The sequence below is a fragment of the Haliotis asinina genome, chromosome 4, assembly GCF_037392515.1.
Source record: "Haliotis asinina isolate JCU_RB_2024 chromosome 4, JCU_Hal_asi_v2, whole genome shotgun sequence".
Lineage (NCBI taxonomy): Eukaryota > Metazoa > Mollusca > Gastropoda > Lepetellida > Haliotidae > Haliotis > Haliotis asinina.
Genome location: NC_090283.1, coordinates 59,780,264 through 59,803,663, shown reverse-complemented (window position 1 = coordinate 59,803,663; position 23,400 = coordinate 59,780,264). Strand labels below are relative to the sequence as shown.

The window sequence follows — 23,400 nt, the reverse complement described above, 5'->3', positions numbered from 1 at the left end:
TTGCCATTAGATCATATAAGCATAATGTATACATTCAATGCATGAATTTAATATAACCGTACAGAGTCAATACCATTGTTACATGTACAACGAAACAATTAACCTTCTTAACAGTTCTACATAGCATGTGTAAGCTTGACCATATTTTTAGGAAGTCTGCTTCCGGGTCGCGATTAATGTATATATATATATATATATATATATATATATATATATATATATATATATATATATATATATATATATATATATATATATATATATATATACATACATACATACATACATACATACATACATACATACATACATACATACATATATATATATATATATATATGGTGGTATTATAATATTGTATGATGTATGAAAGATATGGAGTGAAACGTTTCATACTTCAGTTGTATATGATATTCTTGACTATAATAATTATTGCATTTAGGGCATAGTTATGTATTTCTTTAATCCCAAACATTGCCTGGGTAATCGTAAAACTCTGAGCTATATTTTCATGCCATATGCTTTCCACCTTGTCAGATATGATACATTGTTCCGTCACAATCATTTCATAAAGTACATTTAGGGATCTCCACATTTTGTTGTGGGAATGTCCATTAGCAATATTCTTTGGATGGTTCTGTACAGCAGCAGCAATCTTAATTCGGTACTTGGATTACATTTATTTGTGATCAACTTATGATGACCCACAACACCATCTGACACCCTTCTCAGTACCCACGACCAAAAGACCGGCCCACACCCCTACATCTACAAGCATCACTCACAATACCCATCTGACACCCATCTCAACACCTATGACCAAAAGACCGACCCACATCCCTGCATCTATAAGTATCACCCACAACACCCATCTGACACCCATCTCAACACCTATGACCAAAAGACCGACCCACAACCCTGCATCTATAAGTATCACCCACAACACCCATCTGACACCCATCTCAACACCTATGACCAAAAGAGCGACCCATACCCCTGCATCTATAAGTATCACCCACAACACCCATCTGACACCCATCTCAACACCTATGACCAAAAGAGCGACCCACAACCCTGCGTCTATAAGTATCACCCACAACACCCATCTTACACCCATCTCAACACCTATGACCAAAAGAGCGACCCACAACCCTGCATCTATAAGTATCACCCACAACACCCATCTTACACCCATCTCAACACCTATGACCAAAAGAGCGACCCACAACCCTGCATCTATAAGTATCACCCACAACACCCATCTGACACCCATCTCAACACCTATGACCAAAAGAGCGACCCACAACCCTGCATCTATAAGTATCACCCACAACACCCATCTTACACCCATCTCAACACCCCTACCCTTACATCCATCTGACATTCACTCGCTATACATCTCAATAGCCCCAGTGATCCAAGATGACCAGTCCCTTCCTCCTATATTTCCTGCGTGGATTTATTCCGTCTGCGTATAGTTGTTAACGCTGTACTTATCGACCCAAGGACCAGGCATGCTCCTGAAATGAAGAAACAAAAGAGTAATCCTGAAAATGGCTACATTACGATATTTACACCAATGAGGAACACTCAGTTGAGTTTCTTTGCATGCAGAAAACTCGAGCGAGATCATTTTCTGTAGATTACTGTTAAAGTTAGAATCGAATTTCCATTTTACATATATATTTGCCATGTCTGTTTCTTTGGTTGCTATATTTGCCATGTCTGTTTCTTTGGTTGCTATATTTGCCATGTCTGTTTCGTTGGTTGCTATACAACAAGCTACAACACTCAAACCATACCTGCAAAGATATACGTGTACTCGTATTTTCCACTTCTTTTGTACAAGGTGCCTGAAAAAAATTACAAACTAGTGATATTAATTCACCGATAAAACGGGACGTTATTTCAGTATTTAGGCATCATTAACTCTGAACGCTTGCACACATTAATTCCACTATTCTCTTACTTCTCAAAATATACTATTTTCCATATTACATATTTCGGCAGCAGTATCATGACCTCAATGTGCGCACACACGGAGCCCTCCTTCTGTTGTTAGTTTTTGTGCTTCTGTTAGTTTGATAAGGATGGCACATACAAAGTCGAACACATATCGTTTCTTTCAAGCAACTTCGTCAATTTATAAGGTGAAATTGTTTCATCTTCTTTGAGCATTAGTTTGTAACACTCTCAAGGTTGATAACTGAGGACCTATCCCGAAGTTATTACTTTATTAATAACAAAAAAGAACTAACCATACAGAACCTTAAAGAGAAATGATAAACATCTTCGAAGCGATCTAACCAGTCATACATGTATAGCGCCACTGGAAACGTTATTGCATCATAATCATATGCGACATACACGAAACGCCAAAGAAACGGTTTTCCTAAAAACATAATCTATAAAAAGTAGGGGAACCTGAACTTTGAAGTCAGGTAGAAAGAAAACCCACTGAGGAACGTTACAATGACATTCATCTCTTGTACGCAGCATCATTTCATGTACCCACCACACGAAAGCACAATGCCTGTAATTGTCTTGCATCTGTGCATGGTCAGGATCAAATCACACACCACTGACTGTAAACCTGAAATTCTCATGTCATAATCCAGTCACCTAACTAGGGGGATAACTGTAAGAACAGCTTTGCTTTGAATGAAATCCATGTGGTGATGTATTCTCAAAACATCCATTATTATTGTATCAACATTGATTTAATCCCATATATCGCCTAATTTTGACAATCATACATTAAGAGTACAGTTCCCCTACTTTTTTAAAGAGTATATTTCTTAAAATCTTGAGGATTAAACTTTCTGCTTCATTGTAATGATTGGATGTCCTATTCTTGGTCTGACCGGTGACGTCGGACGGTTGCGCTGAATAGGTCTTATAACCGTAATCCGGTGGCATCCTATGGCGTTGGCAACATGAATGTATGTCGACCACACTGACACCATCCCGATGTCTCCCTCTCTCTCATCAGCTGTTCGTCGTGACATACTTCTCGTATTTGTGAATCATAGCATGCATTCTAGTCTCTTTGCCAACCCGGAGAATCATACGACACGCGCCATGGATGCAGATACTGCTTGAATATTGCTACGTTTTGGCTAGTGATATTGCTGTGTCTAAACAGCAAAAATGTTAACAACGATACTTTCAGATGTTCATAAACAGTTTTTGCACAATAGCAAGACTTTAAGTGTTTCATCTTTGTCTCAAACCAGAATTTATTTCAACCTTTCGTATAGACATCTATATTACTCTTATTGGTTAGGACTAATATTCCAAAATAGGACTAACCTTAAATTTTCTGAAAATTATGCTTTCACCTAAATATGAATGCATGTGAGATTGTTTTCGTGATTGATCTGTGTTGTGAAGCTTTCTTGTAAACTAACATCGTGCTAACATATCTTTGATAGTTTTTAAGTAATTCATGAAGGTAGGGCGGTAATGTTTCGTTTGGCGTTTGATGTATTCCGGGTGTACGTACTTGTTATAGGAGGACCCAACAAATGGCCAATCCCGCAGAAGAAACACACGATTCCATACGCAACAGCAACATGGGGCAAGCCAAGCAGATTTATGATGATTGGTCCTATGAGTGTATTAATACCTTGACTGTATGTCGCATAAAAGTAGCTGAAAAATAGCTGTGACATGTATGAGGATGACCCAACAGCAAACAAGAATGAGACTGTCCCTGCTAAACCCGCTAGCCCAACCTGAAGCAACACGGCATCTATATTGGAGTCTGAGGCTGCTATCCCCGCGAATACCCGTGAAAACATACTCCCTGCACCCATAGCTGTTAAAAGGCGTGCAGCCTCTGCAGGAGATCGTCCTTTGTTTTCAGCGTAGTTCGGCAAGTGGAATATCCAAGCAGCCTCTCCTAGACTCCAGAGCAACATACTCGAGCTATACATGACAAAAGGAAATTGTCTAAAGACGTGAAATGTTTTACAAAACAGAGGCCAATTGAAAAATGTCGTTTTTCGAATGTGTCTCGTTTCACTTAAAGATTCCATTCCATCATACTGTGTCGTAACTTGCGGTTGTTCTTCAGAACTATCTGTTGCCTGCATATGCCTCATGTGAAATTCGTTCTCCACACGAAACGACTTTTCGACAGTCTGGGACATACCCACTGTGTCATCAGTTTGAAACGTCTTCAAAACTTCTTGTTCCGGTTCATCTTCTGTTTGGCAATGTGTAACTGGATTTACTGGCCTTAGTAAAGCACCTGCCACACATAGGTTGAATCCAATACCACCCATTAACAACAATGTACCATGAAGGTTATAGTGATGTAGAAGATATTGACAGAGTGGACCTCCCACAAACAATCCAGCTCCACATCCTGTCATGCAGATTCCGTATGCTGCAGGCCTTCGTTTACGGAAGTATTGTCCTGGTATCACTCCGATCACATTGGCGCCAAGCCCTACACCCACACCTGAAAATACAGTAGACAGATTAGAAAATGATTTGGAAAACAAAAAGAAAAGAAACTCATGACACGTACAACGTTCACAGTACACTGTTTGACCTACAGCGTACCAAGTTCATATTTGCAAGGTGTGGCATGAGAAGGTCTCAAGGGTTGTTGACGTCTTTTTTTCTAAACACCAGCAACATACTGCATATGAAGTTGTGGTTTGTGTTTTCACAAAGGACTGCGGTGCATGCACGTGCACCCCACGTGGCTCAATAAACCTGAAATTGGCGCATGCTGCAGGTTAGACCTGGCCACCAACCTCTGTTGCCCCATATTTACGATATCGTACTACCCCTTTTCAAAATGAGCAGTTTAGCGTGAAGTTTTGCTTGATCAGTATATGAACCTGACGTCACTTGGGTAGGCTATGCCATGAAAACAAGATTAGGAAGAAGTGTGAAGTATTGCAGGGTACGTATGGTGTGTTGATAATATGCTACCCATCAAAAGTTTAGACTCACTAGTACAAATGTAGCCACCTACTTCAGTCAACTGTTCTAAATTACATTTTGCAAAATGTTGCATACTGTTTTAAGATAATGTTTACACATGAACTGTTCTATTGTAAAATAAATTCATACCACATAAAAAGATTATTGCCATGAGATCAGGAAATGATGAAAAGTAGTGAAAATTTCATAATTCTTAACAACCTTTGCACCCAAATGCAAATTGTCATGAATTTGATACTTGATCCTCATGCAGAAAGTTTGCAGTTGACTTCCCGAGGATAGTGGAGATATTCATTTTCGATTTAACCCAATATGTATACATAACATAAACTGAGTGCCTTAAGTGAAGCTAAACTTTTGATGGGTAGTATATATACTATGTATTAAGGGGACAGTTCCAGTTGATGTTTAAGTAATGTGAAATGTAGATCATCTTATGTAGACACTTCAGTTTGATAAAATAAATATCATCAACTCACGCTTTAGACAATGTTTAAAATGAAAATAATACTAGTTTATCACCTCTTTCTAAACACCATTAAAATGTTGTATAAACTCTCTCTCAAAACAGATTATAATGTAATCATGGATTTAATGTCAAGCGACCCGTGAAGGTCCCGGGTAGAATAGGCCTTCAGCAACCCATGCTTGCCAGAAAAGGCGACTCCGCTTGTCGTAAGAGGCGACTAAGACGATTCCCAACTGCGCAGATTGATGCTCATGTTGTTGATCACTGGATTGTCTGGTCCAGACTCGATTATTTGCAGACCGTCTCCAAATAGCTGGAATATTGCTAAGCGTGACGTAAAACTAAACTCACTCACTCACTCACTCACTTTAATGTCAAGAGCACCCCTACCTGCAACAAAGCCATATGTGAATAGTAGGCCGACCACAGTTGGGCAGAATGAGGCTATTGACATTCCCAGAAGCATTAACAGACCTCCTGTCATAGCCGTCAGCCTGGCACCAAATCTTTGTTGAACAATGCCAGCAATGGGGCCTGTATGTACCAAAGGGGTTAGAACATATTTTGTGAACATGATGTATTTGAAATGAAGTCTGCCTTCCATACAAGGTTATCTGCCTTTGGCATTGAAATAATTCAAACAATAATATTGTAAAAAAAATACTAATGCTGATATATAATAACGGTTACAACTTTCACATCCATACCACGATTGCTTTCGGGTTAGGATAATAGTTTAACCATACTCCATCACTCACTCACTCACTCACTCAAAACAATGTTTACATTTCCTAATTACTTTCCATGATTAGTAATGACATCAGCATTTTCCAAGTTTGAATGCAAAGAAATACATGTTTTTGAAACATCGTTTATCATTGCTTATCAACATGTGTCAGGTACATTGGATGACTGCCTTTTACAGATAAAATCCTTATACTAACCAAGTAAAGTGTATGTTCCGAAAAGAGTTGAACCAATCCATGACGTTTTCGTAATATCGCCTTCGACTTCTTCCATTATTGCTACATTTATTACTCCTGTTGAGTACGTCATGATTCCAATTATGAACTGGATGCTGAAGACGGCCAGCAGCGCCACCCAGGCATATCCATGGTCAATATCCCTTGTATATGCCATCTGTAGATACAAGAAACCATTGTCCCTTATGTTGGACTCATGTGTATAAAGGAAATATATCCATGGTCAATATCACTTGTATACTTCATCTCTAGATACACGAAACCATTGTCCCTTATGTTGGACTCGTGTGTATAAAGCAAATATATCCGTGGTCAATATCACTTGTATACACCATCCGAAGATACACGAAACCATTGTTCCTTATGTTGGACTCGTGTGTATAAAGCAAGTATACCCATGGTCAGTATCCTTATGTTGGACTCATGTGTATAAAGGAAATATATCCATGGTCAATATCACTTGTATACACCATCCGTAGATACAAGATACCATTGTCCCTTATGTTGGACTCGTGTGTATAAAGCAAGTATATCCATGGTCAATATCACTTGTATACGGCATCTGCAGATACAAGAAACCATTCTCCCTCATGATGGACTCCTGTATATATAGCAGATATATCCATGGTCAATATCACTTGTATACGGCATCTGTAGATACAAGAAACCATTGTCTCTTATGATGGAATCGTGTGTATAAAGCAAATATATCCATGGTCAATATCACTTGTATATGCCATCTGTAGATACAAGAAACCATTCTCCCTTATGTTAGACCCCAGCATATAAAGCAAATATATCCATGGTCAATATCACTTGTATACGGCATCTGCAGATACAAGAAACCATTCTCCCTCATGATGGACTCCTGTATATAAAGCAGATATATCCATGGTCAATATCACTTGTATATGCCATCTGTAGATACAAGAAACCATTCTCCCTTATGTTAGACCTCAGCATATAAAGCAAATATATCCATGGACAGGCACATAAAATGCTCAAAACACTTGATGTTGTCGAAAGATATTCACGGGCTACCTCAATTAAGAACATCCTTGTTCGCTTAAGTTTTGGTACAGAGTGGATTCAACAAATATTGGTAGACTTATTTCTCCGAGAATTTAAGATAAGACTATCAGACAACCTCAATGAAGACTGGCACATTCTCCCTGAAATCCTCCTCTAAAGGTGAATTTTATCATCAGTATAAGTCTCTACTCAATGTTGAATCATATATAAGAAATAACATTCCACTGTATTTAAAATATTATATGTCAAAATTCAGGTGTAACAATTTTAGACAAAAAGTTGAAACTGGAAGACACAACAATATACCCCATGAAAAAAGAATCTCTGATTAATGTTTGGAGAAAAATGTGAAGACTGTGAAAAATGAATAGCATGTACTTATGAAGTGTAAAACATTCTCTCATCTGAAAAAAATATCTACCAGCTTGCTGTACCCAGATTAGCCAAGAACTACTAATTTCAAACAATTGTTGAAATCTACAGATAAAGATGTATTATACAAACTTGGACTCAATCTATTTAAAGTATTCACCATAAAATCACCCTCGAAAACAGAAGTTAATGCATACTGGATAGTATGATTGTAATTTGTTATGCAATATGGGTCTAAGGCCTGGTTATGGAATGAATGTAAAGCAAATGTCCCATGGTCAATATCGTTTGTGTAGTACCCTTGTATCTAAAGCAAATAGTCCCATGGTCAATGACCCTAGTGTATGACTCCTGTATGTAAAGCAAATATTTCCAAGGCAATATTTCTTGTATAGAACCCATGTATTTGAAGCAAACAGTCCCATGGCTAATGTCACTTGTGCACGTCATGTGTATATATGAATGTTGTGCCTTGGTCAATGCCACTTCGGTAAGCCATCTGTTGACTAAAGAAACAGTTCTCATGGCCAGTATACCATTATCTAAAGTTAATATCTCCATGGTCAATGTCGCATGTGTTCTCCATCAGTATATACAAATTCAACTTCCAACGTGAATGACTCTATATCAAATAGCTACAACAAATGCACAATTTACGTCAGTGCATAAATACTGACGATGACATTGTGCTTGAAGCTCACCAGCCTTTCAGCTGTACACGACTGAACTGCAAAACTGCACAAACAAGTAACTACTCGTGATGTAGTCACAACTGTACAATCGATCCTGATTTTGGTCATTAATGTGGAAAAGGTTTTGTCGCTTCCATTGCAGATATATGTCACGATGCATGACATATCACTATTGATCCTGAACGTTCCCATTTTCCGATCTTCTATACGGTCATCACGATGAAACTGCAGCATGGATAATCTGACTGACTTGAGTTGTGTTTGTGTGTTAGACAGTAATTTGTTACTCCAGACCATACAAAACTTCTGTAACACTGCTGAAACAAATCCATGCCCATGGAATAGTCACAATTGTACAATCGACGCTGGGCAGAGATGTGTAATGAATGTGGAAAGAGTTTTGTCGCTTCCGGTTATTTATATCAACAGAGGTCCCTGCACGACTCAGTCTTCGGTACACGTGTGTGCGAGTTTGAATAATAATACCCTTTTAATAAAAAAGGCAATGGGTTACCATTCCCAGAAACCCAATGTCATGATAATGCATGCTTTGGGTTGCCATATGTTGTCAGGTCTTTATCAATAGCAGGTGGAGCCATCCGACTTTGTCATGCATCAGCGCATGATATTGTCATCAACGCGGTCCTTCTGTTGTTGTGGTGGTCTAGATAATCCAACGTGTAAGACAATCCTTGGTAGATAGGAAGGGCTACATGAGGACCTGGTGAGGACTAAAGAGATCATACAAAACTTTACATCCTTGCGTAAACGCCACCTACATTCCTCAGTGATGAATCAAATGGCAGATGTTTGGATCACGAAGGACATTAAAGTACCTCAAACGTTGTGTTACCAACACGGCAGATGATATTACATGTAGCACATTCACACTGCAGTCTGTAAATGTTTCATCTTACAATGCCCGCAAACAAAATGGATTATATACTTTCAATAACCACCTGTCTCCTAAACAGGGAGATGGCGTCACATACCTAGACAATGAAGGATGGGATAGTTGCAACTAGTCTTGTTTCAACTAAGTCTTCAAAGCAGTATGTCTCACAGTCCCTGAACCACATTATTTTCCTTCTAGCGCTCCATGCAATGCTAAAGTCCTAGATAAAGTAAGTCTCGATTTCCTCAGCTTCGGAATATCCAATCTCACTGCAGAATTTACTTTTCACTGTCAAATGGATTGCATGTTACTTCTATTATTAATTTTGTTATATATTCAGAGACTATATATAATTCAGAGACTAATTCAGAGACTATATATATTCAGAGACGTTTTTAGCCAAAGGAGACGTCAGATAAGGTGCATGGGCTGATTTTGCCGTGGAGAAGGGTGGACTAGATTGTAAAGGCTCCTGGTTTGATGCCACTCTTGGGTCTTATACAATATTTATGACATTCACATTCTACATTGCTCTGGAATGACGTAAACAGTACTCGAGTGTGAAAGAGAGTTTCAGAAGAGGATGTTCCTTTGGTCTAAGAGTCTTGTCTGACAAGGGAACATCCATGTATGTTTACGGACTTCAATCCCCTGTGTACCAGCCCTTGCTGGAATTCAATGAAGACTGAATGGCCGGTGCTATAATGTATCTTCTATCTTCACGCATCATCAGATAAAGCGGTCTAGCTTTTCTACTAACTTTCAACAGTTTCAACAGTCAACTCAGTATGTCTGTAGCCCAAGATTCGAGTCCTTAAATTCCACAACTTTCAAGGTGCAACTCGAATATTAAGACTTCAAAGAGCGTCATACGGTGGTTGATCAAGTTTGCAACATCCAAGGCCTCTGTTTTAAAATGTCGACAGCAGATATTTCGAGGAAAATCAGATATCTCGGTGACAAATATGATGTCAGTTCAACAGAACGGTTTGTACCACACGTATCTTCTCTGGGTAACGATATTTGTATTTGTATTTGTTTACGACGAATGCTCTTAAAGATACAGGATGCACTCACCTTGTAGTGAACACCTGGTGCCATCACTATTGATAATCATTCACCAAGAAATGTTCATGACCTCTCAGAATCTTACAGTCGTAGGAGAGGTTTTGACAAATATTTCTGCTCAATCAGCAGTTAACCTACTTGTATGGGCCCTGACAGTCAGTCATCGTCAATTACGTATTTTCTTACACCCCTCTTATGTACTGTAAAAGCCAGAACGCATAGACACGAAATCTGTATGTTCAGACATATATAACCCGCACACAAATAGACTTTAGTGCATGAAGTTTTACTCCAGTTTAGAAGAAGGTAATGTCTATACAAACAAGTGGATACTTTAACATAACGGAGACGCTATTGTGACGACATCGGTTTCCTGGTTCTCAGACCAATCTCTTTCAACCTGTTCCGTACAGCTGGACCGGATATGCTCTGAAATCGTGGCACTCTCTCTACTGTGCTCTCACCCGTGACAGTACGATCACGCAACTGTAGTACCCATATGTACCGATCTGCAGCTGCAGTGGTAACCCGAGGTCCGCCTGTATACGTACGGTCATTTGTTATACCTGTTTGGCTACAACGAGCTGCAAGTAAAGATATCTTGCTTTGACTAACATTCAGACGGATGTGAACAGAATATCTCCAGCATGCATTCGTGCAATGGCGACGATCTGTGTCGCAGAGTCAAGACGTGACGTAGTGGTTTGACCTTGAAATACCTCAAGACGAATGCCAGTCTGGATCTTTATTGCCAGACAGTGAATGCTTTTTGCTGCACAATTTTAACTGGAAGGTGATTTCTGTTGCGTTGTGGCGATGCCTTTCCAATCCTTGTAAGAAATCTCATCAAAATCAACATTTTCAGTTAAAATTGATTTTTTGTTTGTACAATTGTGTAAAATCATGTAATCAACACCTTTGTTACATAATTTGACGATGTTTGAACACAAAAGGTAATTAATCGTGTGTTTGTTTTAGTGTATTTGCAGTAATCCACATCTGATCTGATGGAATCACATAATACTCCACTACCATGGAAACTATTACTGTTGAACATTTTCTAAGTCATTTCTAAATACATTTGTCCACTCATATGTTATTGTATAATAACGATTGTATGTTCTCTATAACATTCTGCATCATTTACTAGAATAAAATTCTGTACTGTACTGTTCTGTTCTGTCAAATACGAACACACCTGATAGGTCCTCAGCCCCGTCCCCAGCCCTGTCCTCAGCCCCGTCCCCAGCCTCGTCCCCAGCCCCGTTCCCAACCTCTTCCCCAGCCTCGTTCCCAACCTCTTCCCCAGCCTCGTCCCCAGCCTTGTCCCCAGCCCCGTCCACAGCCTCGTCCCCAGCCCCGTCTTATTCATACTGAATATCGAAAGTTTTGTCACCTAAAGCCTCACGATTTCATCAGAATGGCCAAGTTATGGTGGCAGAAGAAGTACCATTTAATTCTAAGCCGGGTTTAGTGAAACGATATTTGATCATCTTCACAGTTCCCTAACTGTTCCACACAAATGGCCTTGATATATTCACGAGTAACAGATGTTCTACTGTAAGTTACACAACAGCGGTTACGTTGGCGGTATAACAAACATCCGCGATGTTTTCACTCAGGACTGAATCTGGGTTGATTGGTATATTCTGGATTTGTGTAAAATACTTCTGTATCAGCCACAATGGACGTGCAGCAGAACAGACAGAAACATAACACTTAGAACATAACACAGAAGAGGATAACTGGTATCGTAGGTTTGAACATGGATAACAGTTAAAAGTCTCAGAATCCTGAATGCAGTAATACGCTGACGAGCAAAAGAAAGTACATAGATTGTGGGGTTTTTTTCGAAAAGAAAAATAATAATAACATGAGTGAGTGACTGAGTTTACTTTTACGCCCCACTCAGCAATATTCCAGCCATATGGCGGCGGTCTGTAAATAATCGTGCCTGGACCAGATAATCCAGTGATCAACAACATGAGCATCGATCTGCGCAACTGGGAACCGATGACATGTGCCAACCAAGTCAGCGAGCCTAACCCCCCAATCCCGTTAGTCGCCTCTTACGGCCTTTTATGGCAAGCTGAAGGCCTATTCTACTCCGGGACATAAAAGAAAAAATAATATATATAAATAAAAATAAAAAAAATAACGAAACCGCTCCATGAATTGAAAATGTATGTTGAAGCACACTGCAATACGCGTGTTTTATCAGCAAAATGCCCTTGTAACAATAAACAGCCATGAAGTGATGACCACTGTAGACGGTTCCTTCGATGATATAAGGTCAATGGAATTCCGCAAAGTGGTCAGTCGGCCCATGGGCCGGCAGCACGAAGTCGTCATCTCACTGTGAATCGGCTCGCGGGATGACCCAATGATGAGGCTACCCTGTCGATCACATGGCTGGCCTGCCATACTGAAACGTTTAACCAGTCGCATTATGGTTTGTCTTATGCAAACCAATGTCCTTGTAATGTGGCTGTTGGATGCAACCGCGTGTGACATTCCTGTGGCCCGTCCTTGTCAATGTTGGCATTTTCTCGTGAGAGGTTTGTCAAGTGATTGTTCTGTCTTCAGGACAAACAGATTTTATACACTATGTACAGAAAGAGCTCGTACATGGGACAGTAATCACACTTTTGAAAAAGATCGTACAAAGCCACCAGTACCAGTACTGGTAGTAGCAGTAGAAGACTGGTAGTAGTAGTACCTACAGGTTTTTTTTCATGCAGTGCATGAAAGAACCGAGATTGGTCGTTAAGAAACAAGTCCAAACATATTGAAATCAGTATTGGCCATTTGCTGGAATACACACCCTTTCATAACCGATTGTGTAGTTCTTGTACACCTTGCAAGCACAGAGGCGTATTGGTTGGATAATAAATGCGGAAGCATACTAACAACAAACCACACGCAGTCTGCAGCTACACAGTCCGGACACTGTGGATACGGACAGCCCCCTTCAAACACACACGCACTATCCATCGGCTGGAGATACTGCCCAGAGAAACATCATGGGCAAGTCATGGGTGACTGTGTATAGGGACACGCTAACAGTACCCCTTCAGTACCCACGCACTATCCGTCGGCTGGAAAGCCATGGTTGTCTGTGTATAGGGATGCGCTCCACGTGATATTTTTAGCCAGAAATGGTTCCAGACACTGGTACTATATTACGTACGCTTTCCTCCCTCCACCAGTTCTCCACCTACGCGAGAAGTCAGTTAAATCGCTTACATTGAACATTTTAAAGCTGAATGTGAGATTTTGTAACATTGTGTTCAAATAGAAGGAATCGAGCCGCCATTAATTTCAAGATAAGACATAACATTCGTCATGATGGTGAAGCAATATCATTCGCAAGAAGACTGTAACAATTAGCCCAGACACTGCTACCAGCATTTACAGTACCTGTTCAGAATGTGATTGTTTTCCACGCGCTATCCTGTCAGGACAGCGAGAGACGCCCCGCACCTGTCTGTATACGACGACAGTTGGTTGTGTATTGTGTCTCTCCAGCACTGGAAGGCGGAATACCTACACTCACTGACTCTGGTCACGGCTGTTGTCTCATTTACAGTTGGTGAACAAATGCATCTATGTGATTCGACTTCTACATGCTAACATACATGTCTAGTTACCTTGACTAGAGCCGAGGTATCGTAACAGGTTGGTGTGTGATACCCACACAGGGTACATGAGCAGATCTGAGGGTGAATGACCGTTCACATTACAGTATCACGTTACAAAAAGACACCTTAGTCCCTAATAACCATACTTATGTAGTAATATGAACCTTTCCAACAGTATTGCCGTGCTTTTAATGTTGCGTGTTTGCTGTTTAACGCCACACTCAGCAATGCTACAGTTTATATGGCGGCAATCTTTTAAAAACCGAGACCAGACATTCCTGTGATCAACAGTTGACAATGTATAGCAAGTAGTAGTGGTAGTAGTAGTAGTAGTGGTGGTGGTGGTGGTGGTAGTAGTAGTAGTAGTAGTAGTAGTAGTAGTAGTAGTAGTAGTAGTAGTAGTAGTAGTAGTAGTAGTAGTAGTAGCAGTAGTAGTAGTAGACACTTACTGATGCTGTGCATGGTTGCATTTTCTTGTTTGGGGTTCTGCCATGACCCCACGAATTCGCTCCACACTCCGAAGGTTTGATGCTGCTGAGACAGTCAATTGCATAATGCCACATTTTGCATGTTCAGGACCAGTGGTTTTCCTATCATCACTTGTACGTTCTGTGTGAATACAGACACGTGCAAATTACTAAATGGAAGTATATAATAATTTAATCAATAATTTTATCATAAATCTTGTTTCTAGTCGAGCGGAGATTCGTTATGTTATGCATTGTAATATGCACATTGTAATATTTATCGCTCCAGGGAATATGCCGTCAGGGCGTTGATTGAGGTTCCATTGGGTAGCGCAGAGCATCACATTTGTGTCCAGGTAAACCATTCTGTAAAGCTGACCTAATCCCAGGGTCCATGGAATGTCCATGCTTCCTGCAATCAACAATTGCTCTCTGGTATCACAGGCAGGATATTTGATTCATTAGGAGTGCTTAACACTGGTATCAATGAAAGAATTAGAGGGCGATATCAGAATTTCATCCTGGATTGGTTCAACACTCCTTGTATCTTTCAATGATATTTAGTTCCACTGTACATCAAACCAGGGACCCATTTTAAATATGTGTATTCGACTAATTACAGATTATATTCTAGTCTTTATAATGAGTGATGTGATGTGTGAATTGCTGACATGTACTCACAAAACGTAGTAAATACATATCAATTCAAACACCAGCCCATCACTTTGGAATTGTACGCACTCTTTCTCTTAAGGGTCAGTTGTTCAATAAGCATTTGGATCTGAGCGGACAGCAATCACAAATGACATTTTTGGGCATGAATGTTCGTTGAGACTGGTTCGACTGTCACTAAAGATATGGACATGCAAATATCGATATTACAATGTAAAGTCATAAGTGATGTACTGATGTAGGTTATGCAGTATATTGTTCCGGTTAAGAATTTACCGTGACAAACAATGTAAGAAATCCCCTGTGAACCAGCAAAACAGAACAAAGACAAGTCTGAAACATGCAAATTTTGTATTATTATGCAACGAGAGCTAGGTATACAAAGTCACAAGTCAACAGTCACAATATCAATTGCGAATACAATACAAGTGAAACAAAATCTAAGGCAATGGGTCACAAAATATATAGTATAGCAAACTCAACAAAGTCTCAGTGTGAGAGAGAAACAGTCGTGCAGAATGAACACAGTGAGTGGTCTGACAGCAGTAGACCAGGCGCTGACAGATAAAGCGTTGACAATGTATCTCCAGTGAATGTCCGAATGTGTGTCAATCTGTGTCCTCACAACACAACAACTAGCCTTTATATATATTTTCAGTCGTTTCCCGTAAGTACGAGCACCTACTGCCATCGCCAACACTGTAGAATGTCTCCCGGAAGTAAACAAACAGGAAGTCAAGGGCATATAATTCCCAGAAAACCTGAATCCTAAAAATGAGGATCATCTATTGTACGGAATGTGACCCATCATAAATATTATTCAAAGCTCTAAACGTTGTCACCCAATAATAATTATTAATTGATTTATACAGAAAATACACTCTCGAAACACTCTCCCCTTTCAGGAAAAGAAGGTTTCGCAGGAACTTTTTGTTACAACCATAGGAATAATAACCTAATAACATGACATAATATGAGTAATATGTGAAACTTCTTGCAAAATTACTATGATGCAGATTCATATGTACAGCATCATCAAGTCATCATACATTTATACCCTAGAGAGTGCATCAGCACAAACATTGTGTTTGCCTTTAATGTGTTTGATCACAAGATCGAACCTTTGCAAGGTCAAACTCCACCTCACAAGTCTCTGATTCTTGTTCTTCATTTTGTGAAGAAAAGTCAAGAGATTGTGATAAGGGAAAACTTCAATTGGCAAAGTGGTGATACCAAGGTACACTTCAAAATGCTGCAAAGCTAAGGAAAGACCTAATGTCTCTTTCTCAGTGGTAGAATCATTTCTTGGGTGCTTGTCAAATTTCTTTGAAAAGTAACAAACTGGATGTTCAATTCCTGAATCATCCGCTTGAATCAAGACAGCACCTGCACCAACATCACTTGCATCAATTTGCAACTTATATGCTTTCTTTCTTCTTTGGTGCCTGCAATACTGGAGAATTCATGAGTATGGCTTTGACTTTTTCAAATGCAGTCTGACAAGTGCCATCCCACTGAAATTTAACCTTTTCCCCAAAAAGGTTGGTAAGTGGTGATACAACATCTGAGAAGTTTTAACAAAACTTTCTTTAATAGCCAGCCATACCCAAGAATCTCATGAGTTCTCTCTGAGACTGAGGTACTGGAAAATGTGCAGTTGTTTTTTTCGAAAGACTGGGATGCCAATGACCGAACTATATGGTGACGGGATTGAGAACTAAGCCCTAAGTCCATCTGTAACACAGAGACACGCCGGGTAACGTTGGGAAAGCAGACGGTGCCATACACTGTGGCTTTAAGAAGGCTGAATCTTAGTTGTATAGTGCAGGGTTTGACTAGCAGATTATAGACTATTAAAGTATGGAGTCACTGATGCAACTCAGGCACGACACTGAGCCTAGGGACAGCAGGAATGAATGAATGAATGAATAATGAACGAACGAACGAACGAACGAATGAATGAATTCCACCAGAATATACAAATGCTACTCAGAGCAAATACTGAATGTTAATATATACATGAACATAAATATGAGTCCTAGTGACACACGCTGTGTAAGTAACTACATGTATTCGATATCATATATGTACACAAATGACATCTATTGTTGCACAGAAAAGAGAGGATGGCCTAATGCATTCTTCAGATGAAGTGTATATTTACACAATAATAACGACACACTTTTCCAAATGGTCTGGCTAACAATTCCAGGTGATGTTTGATTCGAACCCTAAAGTAGTGCACGGATCTCACTTTCATTCAAAAGTTCAATCTGAACATAACTGTCAACCTCCAGCTTGTCAATGAGGGTAGAGAAAAACATAGTTAAATAATGCTCACACTGTAAAAGAACATGTCTGCCATAATCAGTCAGGCATGTCTGCCACATTTGGAACATTCTCGAGATGTAATTGGTCTTAAGAGAGTGTAGGCTGCAAGATGAGGATACCTAAGTGCTAATTTCCATAGTATGAGCAACTTACGCTTTGTCCTGTATGTGACCAGATCTTCTGTCAGAAACAATCTGCGCTGCCACCTATTTCCCTCACACATCGATATTGCGTCAGATACCATTCTTCTCCATTCGGTTGTGTAGGGGAATGTTCCAGTACTGATAAAGACAGAAATGGCACTATTATGGTTGTATTTACAAAAAGTTGATATCATTGTATCACATAGGCTGGTGCTAGTGTTGGGATTAGGATCATTGACTGAGTACGAACATACTACATGTACGAAGTACGAACATACTGCATGTTTGTGAGTTTGTGCACAGCCTTAGCAGTAATCTGCACTTGTCTATGACTCCTGATAGTGGCCACATAGTGACCGCTATTGTAGAGACAGGTGATGATTTATGGCTTAAGCCTTGAAGGACTCTAGCAAAATGTATTCTCTGTTCTCTGACCCAATGGTGTCTCCATGATGTATGCCGCTAAACACCTCCAAAACGCAGAAGCTAGTACACAGAATCATTCGGTGTCATATTTTAGCACATACAATGGGATAGAGATGACAGCTGTTTAATTCTACAGATCTGACTCACAGACTGGGCGTCTTGCGCTTTGGCAACATTACACTATCAAAGTCGTGCGTGTAAGTTTTGAGTTCATAATTACCTCCCCTCCCCCCTCTACCAGGCCAATGGTAGTGTGGAGCGTCTTTACAGAACGTGTATCCATGAAGAATGGAATGACTCAGGAGAGATCAATCACAAAAGAGAATGTTGCAAACATAAAACCAGAGGACCAAAAAAAACACTTTTTATTTAACTTTGCAATAGTCGGTTATATGATGATAGACAAAAATCAAATCGAGGAACCAGGAAATCCATTGACTCACATTGTAAGCAATGATCCACGGGCAAGGTGGATCGCCATGAACCGGGATGCGAGTTTGGCCTCAATTATTTCAGGCTTCCTCCCTCATTATGACAACAACTGGAAAACTGCTCAACTCATTCACTGTGACAAAACTAAAAGACCCTCTGTGGCATAACTGAAGCATTGTTCAAGGGAACCTGAAAATCACTCACTGTGGCAAAACTGAAATACTCACTGTAGCATAACTGAAACATTGTTCAAGGTAACCTGAAAATCACTCATTATGACACAACTGGAAAACTGTTCAAGGCAGTCTGAAACTCACTCACTGTGACAGAACTCAGATATTATTCAAGGCAATGTGAAACTCACCCACTGTGATAAACAGAAATACTGCTTAAGGTAGCCTAAAGCTCACTTATTGTGACAGAACTCACAAATTATTCAAGGCAAGATGAAATTTAACTGAAACACCGATCGCGACAACCTTAAACTCTCAGTCACATAAATGAAATACTGTTCAAGAAACCTTAAACTCTCGGTCACATAAATGAAAGTCTCTGCAAGGCAAACTGAAACTCATTCACTGTATTCCTGTTCGCAAGGTCTGATGAAGCCACGCAGCAGACGATATTACCGGCGTCATAGCAACTAGTTTCATTTCTCTTGTGTGTATAATGGCAGTCAACTCTCACCATCGTCCTGCAAGCTCGAATATACATCTACATAGACAATACTTTCGTATACCTACATACAGGTGTATGTTATTAACAATATATTATATATTGGGCAACCAAATGATTAGTATATATGTACTACTAAACTGATTGAAATATTATGGAACAAAATATGTCACATTACTTACAACTGTTATCTGGTTTTATGTTGCATATGGTTGTCATTTGCAGGTTTAGATAAGTTTGATAACCTTGCCCTTAGATAAGGTTTGGATAAGTAAAGTATCCAATAAGTAAACAATTTTGGCGAGTCCCACTAAATTTTACTTTTCAGGTTTCCTCTGTATGTAAGTGGATCGTCTACGTGAAAAGCAGGAAAGTATCGCTTACGTTGAAAGTTAGATGATATTTCTCAGATCATGGCTCTAATATGCGCTAATAATCCGTCCTGACTCTCCAGCAGGTGCTGGGCGAAGTCCACACTTGTAACAGTCACTACATTAACTATGTATTAGTTTCTCCAGCCATGCACGTTTTTGCCTTGAGAAGTGTTATCCATGTTATTATAATCTGTTGTCGTCAACGATCGACGTCATCATGACATCATTTCAAGCAATAGTGCACAGAGTGTTCAGTTACTGCTATGTCAGACTACACAACGTCCTGGGGACGATTCAGGTGCAATTCATTATCACACAGACATGCCATGTTCAGATCACATAGCACACAGACGTCTCAGTACTACACGAAGTCAAGATATACTGACACACTGACACTTCATTACTACACGAAGCCAAGGTGCAATGACACAAGGGCACTTCATTACTACACGATGTCAAGGTATCATGACACACAGGCACTTGATTACTACACGAAGTCAAGATACCATGGCACACAGGCACGTGATTACTACACGAACTCAAGATACCGTGGCACACAGGCACTTGATTACTACACGAACTCAAGATACCATGGCACACAGGCACTCAATTACTAGACAAAGTCAATATACCATGACCACAGACACTTCATTACTACACTGGGTCATGGTAACATGATACACAGGCACTTCATTACTACACTGGGTCAAGGTACTATGGCACACAGGCACTTCATTACTACGCTGGGTCAAGGTACTATGGCTCCTTCATCTCATTACTACATAATAATAGGACATTAAGCAGATGTTGTTCAATGTTCGACGTTAAACTAGCTGAGTCACATAACATCACTTTCACGCCAGGTAAGCAGAGAAAGAATTGATATTCTAAGAAGCTTCGGTGAAAGATCAAAGGCGCCGACAATAATTTATCAGACGATATTTATCAGACGATAATGTGCACTTTTTGCATTACGTCACAATGTGTTGACGTCACTGCGAAATTCCACTCTGCCCCCTCGTAATCAAATGTTTTTGCATTACGTCACAATGTAACCGACGTCACGATGGATGTCAGTTGTCATCGCCTCGTACAGCTTCCCACAGTAAACTGCTTCGTCGCGGCCCGTTTCTTGGTTTGCAGATGCATCGAACAGCTAACATCACCGGTGGAAACATTACGTTTATGTTTTCCGAAGAATGATGCCTCATAGTTCAACTTTACAGAGACACTGTCATGTTTGCAATGTTTACTTTCCCACAATGCAGTCTTGGAATGTCGCAATACGAGTCAGGCTCAGCTGAATGTACTGATCTAAACTTTCGTTGGTAGTAGAAATGAGACGGTCATTTTGCCTTCTATGGTTTAAGAGAATCACAGACGTAATTTAAACGTTCTAATGAAGATATTTAACCTCAACATAAACCTTCACCAAACTGTTCATCATTTGTAACGTTTGTCTTAACGTTGGGGGCTGACACGTCAAAAGAACAACGCATCAGTTGGCCCTGTGCGAGGCTTAATTTAGGTCACAGACACCGTTTTCTGCCATAGATTAATCGAAAAAGGCTTAGAAATGATTAAATATGGCATCTTAGAAAAGAAATACAGTTCGTTCTACCACCATGTATAGTGTAATAAAGCACATTTTCGTCCTGAACTATTATAGTTGAAGCACGAGGACGCTTGCGTGATGCAGGTGAAATTGAGTGAGCTGTTTATCGTCTTGAGCAATGTTTTAGGTGACATCATGGTGTATAAGATTCATCGGTGAGTTTTTCATAGATTTATTCTACAAAAAACAATTTGGAGAATACTTATGAGCCCCTACCGAAGGCCGTACCCAGCTCTGATTTTTCGCTTCAAAGCCAGTTTGGCTCTCCGACAAATATAGAGTATTTTCAAGTATGTTTGTGAGTGGCAAATCAACAAATCACCCTCTAGTGCTGATATAAAGGTTCGAGAGATGACATGTAACAGATAACACAGTACATACAGGGTTAATGGACAAGTGTAGTTCCTGATACACACGGTACATACAGTGTTAATGTACAAGTGTAGTTCCTGATACACACGGTACATACAGTGTTAATGGACAAGTGTAGTTCCTGATAGACACAGTACATACAGTGTTAATGGACAAGTGTAGTTCCTGATAGACACAGTACATACAGTGTTAATGGACAAGTGTAGTTCCTGATAGACACAGTACATACAGGGTTAATGTACAGACACAGTACATACAGTGGTAATGTACAGACACAGTACATACAGCGTTGATGTACAAGTGTAGTTCCTGATAGACACAGTACATACAGCGTTAATGTACAAGTGTAGTTCCTGATAGATACAGTACATACAGGGTTAATGTACAAGTGTATACGTAGTTCCTGATAGACACAGTACATACAGCGTTAATGTACATGTGTAGCTCCTGATACACACAGCACATACAGAGTTAATGTACAAGTGAAGCTCCTGATACACACAGTACATACATGGCTAATGTACAAGTGTAGTTCCTGATAGACACAGTACATACAGCGTTAATATACAAGTGTAGTTGCTGATACACACGGTACATACAGGGTTAATGTACACGGGCAGTTCCTGATACAGCATACAGCAAGGGGTAATGTATACGTGCAACTCATGATGCACACAGCACATGAAGTGTTAATGTACACGTGCAGCTAATGTCGCACACGATCCGCTGAGTGACCTCTTACAACCTTGCTTGAGACCTATCTCTTGATCTCATTTTCAACATTCATTCTCAATGGACAAGTACTCTATGAGTAACATTACGATAGTTCAAATATTACTCACGGGCACAGGTAAACCCAGACATAGGTTTCACACACTCCGCCCATGGGAATCAAACCCACGTCTTAGCCGTGACGGGCCAACGCTTAAACCACTAGGCCATCGCAGGGGGATGGAAACATGCCATAAGTAGGTGACACGTACTTGCTGGTAGCTCTTGGGTGATGCTGTAAATCTTTTATTGCAGGTAATTTTAACCCATATATTACCTCCTACTTGCGGAACAGGAGCGCCTCGACGGACGTTGCGTATGCCGACTCTGTGTGGATTTCAACAGCTAACACCATCGTCTACGGCTCGACGATGCCGGTAGTCACTCTACTGGAACGGGGGCTGTCTGCTCGAGGTTGCATCGTTATATTTTTTATAAGCAGATAACCCCAAGAGGTAGCCTCTAAATAATTGCTTGCTTAAGATACAAGAGGGAATCGTACCCTGCCCCCAACAACAAATGGGCGGCTGTACCATTCAACAACAAACAATGATACCAAGGTTATGTTAAGGTACAGTTAGGATTAACAGGTGCTCTGCTTCCAGCTCTAAACTAACTCATACATTTGGCTTGCAATAGTATTTCAGTGGCGTCAATTTGCTTCAGCATCAACTACAGCTGGGATGTATCTACCTGGTGACCTCAACCAGGTGAGTAGGGTGTCTGTATCTGATTGACCCCAGACACCCCATTTGATACCTGCCACGCTGTAGTATTTTCTACCACAGGAAATATCAGTTAATTTAAACAATGACGAAGGAGGAGGTGCGGTTGCTGTTGCAACTATCAGTCTATAGGACACGACCACTGAGGTCATCAATAAGTCTCACACTCAAGGGTAAGCTTCCTATCCCCTACTCCAACCCGTCCATAACATTTACCTACAACATATAATCACAAGGGAAAATCATTGCAAAAAAAATAATAACAATAACCCGCAAATGCAAT

The 23,400-nt window shown here is 40.1% G+C and overlaps 1 protein-coding gene across 1 annotated transcript; it reads right to left on the bottom strand.

Moving 5' to 3' along the window:
- Positions 1 to 347: 347 nt before the first annotated feature.
- Positions 348 to 13,980, bottom strand: LOC137282626 (monocarboxylate transporter 2-like). Its single transcript, XM_067814408.1, has 6 exons — positions 13,894 to 13,980; positions 6,376 to 6,571; positions 5,822 to 5,965; positions 3,506 to 4,468; positions 1,803 to 1,853; positions 348 to 1,520 (listed from the first exon to the last, which is right to left on the bottom strand). Exons 2-6 carry the CDS (start codon positions 6,569 to 6,571, stop codon positions 1,441 to 1,443), a joined length of 1,434 nt encoding a protein of 477 aa, XP_067670509.1. The 5' UTR covers positions 13,894 to 13,980; the 3' UTR covers positions 348 to 1,440.
- Between the last annotated feature and the right edge of the window lie 9,420 nt (positions 13,981 to 23,400).